Source organism: Corythoichthys intestinalis, chromosome 2 (assembly GCF_030265065.1).
Source record: "Corythoichthys intestinalis isolate RoL2023-P3 chromosome 2, ASM3026506v1, whole genome shotgun sequence".
NCBI lineage: Eukaryota > Metazoa > Chordata > Actinopteri > Syngnathiformes > Syngnathidae > Corythoichthys > Corythoichthys intestinalis.
In genome coordinates, this window is record NC_080396.1 from 49,406,261 (window position 1) to 49,416,890 (window position 10,630).

Below are 10,630 nucleotides of genomic sequence, written 5' to 3' on the forward strand. Positions count from 1 at the left end.
AATTTTGGGCCATTTAAGGTCATTTACCTGTTGATTTTCAGTTACTTCCTGTTGATTTTGGGGTATTTTATGGGTCACTTCCTGTTTATTTTGTGTTACAGAACAGGAAGTGACCTGGGAATGAATGAACGAACGTTGCCAGTCAATGCATGCTTAGAGTTAGCTGAGACACTATTATGGTGGAAGATTTTGTAAGCAACTTGATGGTTCTTTTTTTTTTTTTTTTTTAACATTGACACCTTTTAAAACAATATCTCGATTCTTGACAGGAGCATATTGATAACCTTTTGGGATACAAAGTATCACGATATATCACCATTTTGATATTTTGTCACACCCCTACTTACAACTACAAGAAATTTAGGGATTTCATTATCTCCAGTCCATATATTTTATCAAAACGATCAGAGAATCTGACAAAATCACTGCATGTAAGCGGCAAGGCCGAAAAAACATCCTGAATTGTAAGATTCTAGTCCCAAACTAAGGTTCCAAAGAAGGTTCTGATTTGAGGAAATGTTCTCATCACAATGGAAGATTCAACTCCACAAGATGTTTGTAGTCTGGAGGGAAGGTACTTGTCCCCTGAGCGGGTTTTTCTCCAGAAGAAGGATCCCGCCTTCTGATGAAAGAGGTTGTAGTTTTGAGAAAGGGATTTTCTTTCAAAAGCTTTTACCGTATTTTTCGGACTATAAGTCGCGTTTTTTTTTTTTTTTTTCATAGTTTGGCAGAGGGTGCGTCTTATACTCCGGAGCGACTTATTTTCGATATGGAGCAGCTATAGGAGTGAAAAACAAACAAAAGACAGGGGAACTGAAAAGCAAACAACTGCAGTAGGAGTGGGATATGGAAAGGATTCAAAATGTTTGTTGAAAATGCTATACGGAAACCTGTGTCGGCTTCGCTGAATGTAAACGAATGTGGCGCTTTGGTCTCATACGAGAAATATATTTAACAAACTTCTCCGGCGTTATTTGGTTGTTCAAATGCATTTATAATGATCATAAAAATGTGTAGACTATTTAAATGGATTTTTTTCTGTCAACTCGAGGAGATTAAAATAAATGTTCAATCCACTATCCGCCTGTTAGAACAGACACGCAAATATAAAAGATATAAATGTTTATTGAATATCCATCTTATAGTCTTGTTTAACTGGGAGAATTTGTTACAAAAGACAGGCTTTAATTTGTTATCATTATGCATATATGCACCGGCATCGTCACAGAAGTGATCACACAAAACGCAACCACGCATCGCATCCCCGCATTTCCTCCTTCTCCTGAGTCCTCACAAATAAAACATAAAATTTAGGTTTTTTTGGTGCTCGTGCCCACAAATAAAACATAAAATTTTGTTGTTTTCGGGCTCGGGCAAGCAAATCAAGTTAATTGATCGGGCTTGGGTCGAGTCGGGCTCTAATACCCGCGGGCTAATCGGATCGGGCTGGATTTTTTTGGGCACGGTCTAACTTCTGGCGTCATGTAATGTTAGCATACCGTGCACCTATTCTGCCTGTTGTTCTCTATTGTATTTTAAATTGCCTTTCAAGATGAAATGTCTGTTCTTGGTGTTGGATTCTGTCAAATAAATTTCCCCCAAAAAATGCGACTTATATTTCCTTTTCATTGCGCATTTTTCGGCTGGTGCGACTTATACTCAGATGCGACGTATAGTCCGAAAAATACGGTAATCCAAAGAGGAAAAAAAGTTGGTACTGGTCCCAATCTAGTCTTGAGAAAAGATTTTCATCAGTTTTTATGTCTCAAAAAAAGGTTCTGAGGGCGGGTGAAGATAGAATTCTCCTGTGAACACTCTAGTCTTAAGAGAAGATTGTCTCGGAAAAGGTTTTTGTCCCTGGAAAAACACGATAGATAGCCAGATAGATGAGCAGGTGTGACTTCCATATAAATGATATTTACTGACTTTATGTTTTTAGCTCGGCCGCAATGTCTAAAAACACGGTGAAGAAGCTGCACTGGCGCTCAAAGGTAAGCACCACAAAACTTTCATATGCTAACTGTAAAAGGCCCCACCGGCAGCTAATCGCCGTCCGTCGTCTACGCAGGTGCAGGAGGGCTTCGTGCCGTTAAGTGGAAGCTCCGGTGAGCTGGGACTGGCCATCGGGGGCGGCGCTGACTATGGAGAATTCCCATTTGTGACAGTGGCACCCGGGGGCGGGGCCACCGTAGGAGACATCATCTTGGAGATAGGTGGCACGCCCGTGCTGGGCATGACGCTGGGAGACGTTCGAGGCGTCCTCAACTCCTGTCCTCATCCAATTAGGATCAAGACCGTCTCACCAGGTGATCCAGTCAAATGATAATTGTTTTGTCTGTCAACTATTAGCCACGATAGAAGAAAATATTTAAGGAGATTTGGAACAAGGGCTTTGTTGTTTGAGAAACCAAATGATCTCCAGCTGTCCCGGAAGGCAACACCTGGCTAAACAAGATACAAGATGTTTTGCTACAGTTTGGTGTTGCTACCTAACTAATTACTGTAGATATCGACTGCATCGACGATGACATTACTGTGTTTGTGTGTGCATATGTTTGACAGGTGCATCTCTGTGTAAAGACCTCCGCTTATACCTCAGTAAGTGTTTCACACCAACCTCCATGGACAGTCAGCTGCAGCAGCTCATCCGAGAGAACCTTTATCTGCGTGCCGTGCCCTGTAAGTGCACACATTCACAGATTACATGATGCTTTGCTTTGTGATGACATCACATTTTCACTCGGCAGGTACAACCCGGCAGCCTCGCGATGGGGAGATCAGCGGTGTCGACTACAACTTTGTGTCCATAGAGGAGTTCTTCTCCCTGGAGGAGTCGGGGGCGCTGTTGGAAAGCGGAAAGTTCAAAGGTAACATACCCAATCTTGAATGATCTTGCGCATCTAGATCCCATCTGCCCGGGTGATATGGCTTACAATAAAAGTTCAGATTTTCATACTGAATCATAAAGGTTAAGAGAGGGTGCATGTACTTTTGTGTTTGTGCTAAGGTAAGGTGAATTTGTTTTTGATAGTTCACTCACAATAGCTATGCTAGTGCCTATTAATTTGCATTTCTTGTAGGTTAGCATTGACCTGACATTTGATAGGCTAATGATCATGGCAGTGATTCTTTGTTAAGAGATTCATTAATAGATTAAGAAGACACATTCCTGCAAATTTACCATGACAAACAAGCTCAGCCAAGAATAGACTAAACGTGAATGTATATAGTTGAGAAACACAGCATAATACAGTACACCTTCATGACCTAGTTCTTTCTGTTTATGTCAAAATGTCTTAAATAATAAAACCAGACGGAACAGCACCAAAACCATGCATGAGGAAAATTTTACACTTAAGATTCCCTCATCACATCTTTTTTCTTTTTTTACTTTACCCCCTTGTATTGGATCCAAACAGACTCTTTTCCCCGTTTTCACAGGCAACTATTATGGGACGCCCCGCCCAGTCCACATAGGTCCAGACAGTCCACCAATCACATACCAGGAACATCGAAACCTACTGAGGAACTTCAGGACCAGAAGCAAATCCCTTAGCAACCTGGAAAAAACTGTAGAAGAAGACAACAGCGAAGAGGACAGTGGCCTGTCTGGTATGTACAGTGGGGCAAATAAGTATTTAGTCAACCACCAATTATGCAAGTTCTCCTACTTGAAAAGATTAGAGAGGCCTGTAATTGTCAACATGGGTAAACCTCAACCATGAGAGACAGAATGTGGGGAAAAAAACAGAAAATCACATTGTTTGATTTTTAAAGAATTTATTTCCAAATTAGAGTTGAAAATAAGTATTTGGTCACCTACAAACAAGCAAGATTTCTGGCTGTCAAAGAGGTCTAACTTCTTCTAACGAGGTCTAACGAGGCTCCACTCGTTACCTGTATTAATGGCACCTGTTTTAACTCATTATCGGTATTAAAGACACCTGTCCACAAGCTCAGTCAGTCGCACTCCAAACTCCACTATGGCCAAGACCAAAGAGCTGTCGAAGGACACCAGAGACAAAATTATAAACCTGCACCAGGCTGGGAAGACTGAATCTGCAATAGGTAAAACGCTTGGTGTAAAGAAATCAACTGTGGGAGCAATTATTAGAAAATGGAAAACATACAAGACCACTTATAATCTCCTTCGATCTGGGGCTCCATGCAAGATCTCACCCCGTGGCGTCAAAATGATAACAAGAACGGTGAGCAAAAATCCCAGAACCACACAGGGGGACCTAGTGAATGACCTACAGAGAGCTGGGACCACAGTAACAAAGGCTACTATCAGTAACACAATGCACCGCCAGGAACTCAAATCCTGCACTGCCAGACGTGTCCCCCTGCTGAAGAAAGTACACGTCCAGGCCTGTCTGCGTTTCGCTAGAGAGCATTTGGATGATCCAGGAGAGGACTGGGAGACTGTGATGGTCAGATGAAACCAAAATAGAACTTTTTGGTAGAAACACAGGTTCTCGTGTTTGGAGGAGAAAGAATACTGAATTGCATCCGAAGAACACCATACCCACTGTGAAGCATGGGGGTGGAAACATCATGCTTTGGGGCTGTTTTTCTGCAAAGGGACCAGGACGACTGATCTGTGTAAAGGAAAGAATGAATGGGGCCATGTATCGAGAGATTTTGAGTGAAAATCTCCTTCCATCAGCAAGGGCATTGAAGATGAGACGTGGCTGGGTCTTTCAGCATGACAATGATCACAAACACACAGCCAGGGCAACAAAGGAGTGGCTTCGTAAGAAGCATTTCAAAGTCCTAGAGTGGCCTAGCCAGTCTCCAGATCTCAACCCCATAGAAAATCTGTGGAGGGAGTTGAAAGTCTATGTTGCCCAACGACAGCCCCAAAACATTCCTGCTCTAGAGGAGATCTGCATGGAGGAATGGGCCCAAATACCAGCAACAGTGTGTGAAAAGCTTGTGAAGAGTTACAGAAGACGTTTGGCCTCAGTTATTGCCAACAAAGGGTGTATAACAAAGTATTGTGATGAACTTTTGGTATTGACCAAATACTTATTTTCCACCATGATTTGCAAATAAATTCTTTAAAAATCAAACAATGTGATTTTCTGTTTTTTTTTCCACATTCTGTCTCTCGTAGTTAAGTTTTACCCATGTTGACAATTACAGGCCTCTCTAATATTTTCAAGTGGGAGAGCGTGCACAATTAGTGGTTGACTAAATACTTATGCCCCACTGTATGTTACAAGATGGTTGAGGTTACACAGTCTTGTTCGCTTTTTAATAACCTCTAAGTCATGGTTGAATTAAGAGACATGAGATCTGTCTTTCAGGAGGATCTGCTGGAGCCCCGCCCTCCACGCTCCCTGTGAGCCATTCCTGGGGAGAGTCTTTGGCGGGTACCGGCGACGGAACAGAGAATGGAGGCAGAGGAGCAGGACGAGGAAGAGTTCCCACGGCTGACACATGGGAGATGGCGTTTGGAAACGGCGACGCAAACTTTTACGCTGAGTATGTAATATACCCATCAAAGCATATAGTGAGAAGATCAAAATATTCATAAGGACCATGTCTGCCAGTGTCATGTCAAAGACAAGACAGGATCTTCGCACTCAAAACAAAGAGACCACTTCCTCTCCAGCAGAACGTGAGTCTATGGCATACTGCGTTTTAGATTTTATTGTGACAGCAGGGGACGAAACACATCTAGTTCCTGTCGGTGGTGTTGGTCAGTGGTGTGCTTGTTGTCTCCTTGTCACCACTTGTTACAAAGTCACTGTCCTTATTATGCAGTACATTATGTCATTGTGGGTAAGGATATCTCATTATCACTTGTTCCAGCAGGAATTAAATTGAAATTAAATTCCTACTAGATCGTTGAGCCGAGGAAATGTCGTCCATCTTTGGAAATGTGTGGTTCCGCAACTGCGGAAACAAAGTTGTACCTCAAAGCAGAAAACAACGGATGGATGCATTCAAGGGTTTATTAAATACAAATAAAATTAAACGCGATCGCGGAAAAGGAGGAATAACACAATGGGTCCGTGATAGTAGGTCGACGTGGATCAATATTACTAACCTAAGCGGTAGGCAGAGAGCCGATAAGACAACAAAACAAGGACACTCAAATACCAGCACAACGTAGAGGATTTCAAAACGAGAGCGGCAGAGGTGTCAAATGGCGCCCAGTAAATTAATATCTTGGCACCCTTCTCTTGCATCGCCAGGGCTTAAATACAGTCTTCACGAGCTTGAATTGGTTGCAGTTAAGACGTCGGGAATGCTCCCACAACCGGCTCTGTAACAAAACACGATTTGACCAACATTGTGAAAGCCGATACCGACCAAAAATGACATACAGTAATGTCCAGGGTATAAAATTGCACCAGCAGCCCTCCCCGCACAGAGAGCGCCAGTGGGCAGCACAGGACAAGTCTGTGAAAGTGTCCAACCGCGTCATTCCCGGGATATCTCTACATGCGTGAAAGCAATGATGCGAGTAAATCCCGTGTCACCTTACACGGGAATTTACCGGGATATGTTTGTGAAAGGGGCTTTATTTGACAGTTGTTCCAAAGATAAAAATTGTTGTGCCACTTGTTTTGTTGCTATTTTGCTTGTGAACTTGGCACTTTACAATTGATACACTTGTGAGGTGAAGACTAATGGGGGTGCTAATAAACATAAACTTCAACGTTCATGCTCTCAGTTCCAGAGTTCACCGATCAGCCAAGTCAGCTGCAAGGTTTTTCGGTACACACCCGTCTCTCCAAAGGCCCGCGAGGCTTCGGCTTCAATATTGTTGGAGGAAGTCGAGCACGGGAGTTCCTGCAGGTGTACAGTGTCACGCCTGGAGGCCCGCCCACCCTCCACCAAGGTAACGTCCTTCCGTCACTCAGACCACACACCCGAAACATCATCGGAGCTGTCAATCATAGTGACTATCATGTGACTGAAAGCTTTTACTTGTTCTAAAGCGAGAGATTTGAATAGAGAGGATTATGTTTAATTCTCATGACCTGCTAATCCATACACACACCCACACAAAATACGCACTCATCCACATTTACCTACACTTCTGACGAGATATTTTCTCTTTGGGTGAAATTTCAGGGCAGACCTAATATGTACGGCAATCTTAAGAGGTAAACTTCTTTCGATCTTTTCTAACCTTGCCCATCTACAAATCCATATTCCATAGCTGACATCCTGGTGTACATCAATGACACGTGTGTACTGGGCCGCTCACACAAAGAGGTCGTGGAGATGCTCAAGTCAGTTCCAATGGGCCAGAGCGTGGACGTGGTTCTGAGACGAGGGTACCCGATGCTCTACAACCCAGACGGCTGTCCCAAACACTCATTAGACACGGTACCATTTTGTGTCTTTTATCTTGACTTTTCTCTCTAATTATGCCACACTTCTTCTAGTTCAACACTTATTGAAAATTCATCTATGGTAACTTGGTTTTATGATCCTGGTTACTTAAAACTTTACTTAAAAAAACATTTATGAGTTCAAACACACAGGTAGAAACATAAGATAAAAAAAACAATATTATTTCATTTTGATACTTTTTCCAACACTGTCACCATACATTCTGGTGTTTATCCCATTTTATTATCTTCATGTTGCCTCAATATCCTGATTTGTTATATTTTTATCGCCATTTGTTACCATCCCCTTGTTACATTGCTGTCAAATTTATCAATCCATTATTGTAATTTGTTGCATCGTTACCATGTAAACCTGTGTAACTAAAGTCCACCCATCAGCCACAGACTCCTCCAGCTAACCACCAGCGTGGACCGCTAACCTACAGCCATGTGCAGGATGCCAACAGCGGCGGGTCAGGTCAGCAGACAATAAACACACTTTTTATTCGTCCTTTTGAATTCAAACACCTTTTTAGAGATGTGGAATTAGGGGCATTTTTTTATGGAGAATGTCCCAACAAAAATAACTGTTCAAAAGTTCAGTGCTATTCCCTGTTGACTTTGGTGGTCTTGGTGATGATCCAGCGATGTCTTTTCATTCACTTTCTTTTTGTAAAAAAGGTGGCGGAAATTTAAACAAGAGGAAGAAAAAGTTGTATTTCTTGGATTTCATTTCAGGACCATCCTATTCAGTAGAGCCATTGACCAATGGCATAATAGGTGCGCCAACTCCCACTTCCTCTGAAATGTCCATGGCCCACCCCCCACCTACCTCGGAGAGGATGTCATCCAATCACAGCAACTCTGACGGGAGCACTCGGAGGTGAGCTAATGTGTTAGCATTGTCGCCTCAAGTAGTTCATCCCAACTTTCATTGAGCCAAGGCATTCAGGAAAATTATGCAGCACAACAACGCCAAAAATGCCCCATAAGTATTAATAGTTCAATTCATGACGACATTGTCCTGTATATTCACTGATGCACAAAATGTCCCCTGGTTCGCTGTTTGGACACCTCTAATTTAAGTCTATAAGAGGTTGGGGACCATTGTTCTCGAAAGCGCTGTCAACCCGCTCCTTCTGCACAGGTCTTCTGTGATTGGATACAACAGTAGCACCCTCCCTACCCGCTCCTCGTCCTCTTCCCTCCTCCACCATCAGAGTTCAAAGTCCTCAGAGAGTGACCTGTCTACGTCTACCTTCCCCATCGCATCCTCATCCAAACTGTGTGAGTCTTCGCCCCCTGGCGGCCCTGTGCAGCGTCCTCCGATGCCGCAGACCTGCCTGCCCCCAACGCCACCCCGGGAGATCCCACCTTGCGGCTTCAACGGATGCCCAGCCAATCACCAAGTGCCCCCTCAAACACCCCTCGGAAACACAGGCTTGGCACTCCCTTTGGGTACAGGGTCCTTTTCTGCTGGCGAGCTGGTGCCGGTAGCCCTGGAGCGCTGTGAAGGCGGCGGTCTGGGTTTCAGCATAACTGCAGGAGGACCGGGAGGTCAACTAGCCGTAGTTAGGCGGGTCTGGGACCGCAGGCAGTGCCCCTCCCTGCAGCCGGGGGACGCTGTGGTCAAGATCAACGGTGCTGATGTGCAGAACTTCAACTTCTCTCAGGTCAGAACACTTCCGCTTTGCACTGCAGATGTAAAAATAAACCAACTGGCTTTATTGTAATACATACATAAATGGAAAATGATTCCCCTCATGCTGTCACTTTCTTACGGGCGGCATTACTAATGGGGCCTATGTTCCATTCCTCAGGTCCAGAAGATTCTGCAGGATCACTCAAAACAGGGGAATGTGGTTCTGCTGGTGCACAGGCGAGGTAACTTGCTCATCACTTTAACGATGATTGAAACGCGATTTCACTTTTTTGTCTTCCACCCTCAGCTCCCGTCTCCGCACCTTTGGTCACGCCTAATTTATACAAGCCCCTCCCCTCTCCGCATGGTCTCACAAGGGCCGCGTCCCACCCCTCCACTTCTACCGATTTGCCTTCCCCGTCTTTGCGTGCCTTGGTGGGTGACGTGCCCCCACTCTGTCAGGCTGGTTTGGCGATGGAAGCCCCACTTGAGGGGCACCGCCCAGTAGCAGGTAACAGCCTCCATGGCTATGACATTGACTTTGGACTTGAGCGGTCATCTATTTGGCCAATTAATTCAGGTTTATTCATCAGTCAGATTTTATTCATCCATGATTGTTTGGACTCTGTGTTTCCTTGTTTTCCAGGGACCCCTCCCAGCCAAACTCCCAATGGGCCCCCCACCTCAGGCCTCATCCAGAGCACTAGCTTCCTGGACTCTGTTCCCGTAACCTTAACCTTGGAGCCGCGTGACCTACAAGGTGTGGAGGAGAGTGTCGGGGGATCAGTCAGGGGGGCCGTCGCCAAGGAAACCAGGGAAGGGAAGAAGGTAGAGGTGGAGCTGTCGAGGCGGCCCGGCGAAGGCTTCGGATTTGTCATCGCATCCCAAGAAGTCAACCGTGGAGGTAGGTTGCTCCCAATTTTTTGTCTAATTTAGAAAATAAATTCTGATCAAATTTGCCAAAAGCCTATTTTGGAGTAACACTGTTACTGCAGCAGTACTTTGATTTACAAATGCCTCAAGTTATTAGATTTGTCAAGTTAAAAATAGAGCCAAGATTTCAGTTAAATCCAAAAAGGTGAGTTTAACGATTTTGTTAAAGTGTTATTACGTCTCCTTTTTTTTTTTTTTGGCCCGTATGATGATGTTGCATCCTTATGTACTAGCTAGTATGTGAGCTAATAGTATCGATGTACCTGAGGTGGAAGTGGCTTATTTTTGATGATCAATATAAAAAAAAACTTTTGTAGTCCCCTGGTGAATATAGTTGTCCATGTAAAATGGCTTTTGGGTCAGGGGAAATTCATCATATGTGGGTTTCGTACGGCTATTCCTGCATTGCTTAATGCCTATCCCTCATGAAGGGGAGATTTGCGGGTAACTTCAGGCGTCTTTAGTCAAGGGCTCGGCCATATACAAAATTCTAATAATAATTCAAGAGACTTCTATACTAGCTTAATATTTTTGGGGCTCGCCTTCAGGGCGCACCGCCAAAATTAATTACCCTGTATTTCTACTTATTACATTTTGATGGCAAACTTTAGGGACGTGTGGTTTATCTGCTTGTTAGCCTAATCTTGTTTACCGATCAGATTTGTTATGTGGTTATCAAACTGTTTTTTCGTTATCATAC

The 10,630-nt window shown here is 43.9% G+C and overlaps 1 protein-coding gene across 5 annotated transcripts in view; it reads left to right on the top strand.

The window, feature by feature from the left end:
* Positions 1–10,630, top strand: part of magixa (MAGI family member, X-linked a) — a 30,109-nt gene that overhangs the window by 6,279 nt on the left and 13,200 nt on the right. For 3 of the 5 annotated variants that reach the window (XM_057823735.1, XM_057823761.1, XM_057823769.1), the window contains exons 2-16: positions 1,940–1,991; positions 2,069–2,306; positions 2,563–2,679; positions 2,748–2,867; positions 3,442–3,612; positions 5,313–5,490; positions 5,559–5,626; positions 6,689–6,856; positions 7,181–7,350; positions 7,743–7,833; positions 8,094–8,238; positions 8,503–9,028; positions 9,176–9,239; positions 9,305–9,508; positions 9,644–9,901. In XM_057823735.1, coding sequence (XP_057679718.1) covers positions 1,950–1,991; positions 2,069–2,306; positions 2,563–2,679; positions 2,748–2,867; positions 3,442–3,612; positions 5,313–5,490; positions 5,559–5,626; positions 6,689–6,856; positions 7,181–7,350; positions 7,743–7,833; positions 8,094–8,238; positions 8,503–9,028; positions 9,176–9,239; positions 9,305–9,508; positions 9,644–9,901 — 2,560 coding nt within the window. In that variant the 5' untranslated portion in view covers positions 1,940–1,949. Of the gene's footprint in view, positions 1–1,828; positions 1,848–1,939; positions 1,992–2,068; positions 2,307–2,562; positions 2,680–2,747; positions 2,868–3,441; positions 3,613–5,312; positions 5,491–5,558; positions 5,627–6,688; positions 6,857–7,180; positions 7,351–7,742; positions 7,834–8,093; positions 8,239–8,502; positions 9,029–9,175; positions 9,240–9,304; positions 9,509–9,643; positions 9,902–10,630 lie in introns of those variants that run through there. The other 2 variants (XM_057823744.1, XM_057823751.1) reach the window with 2 other exon arrangements.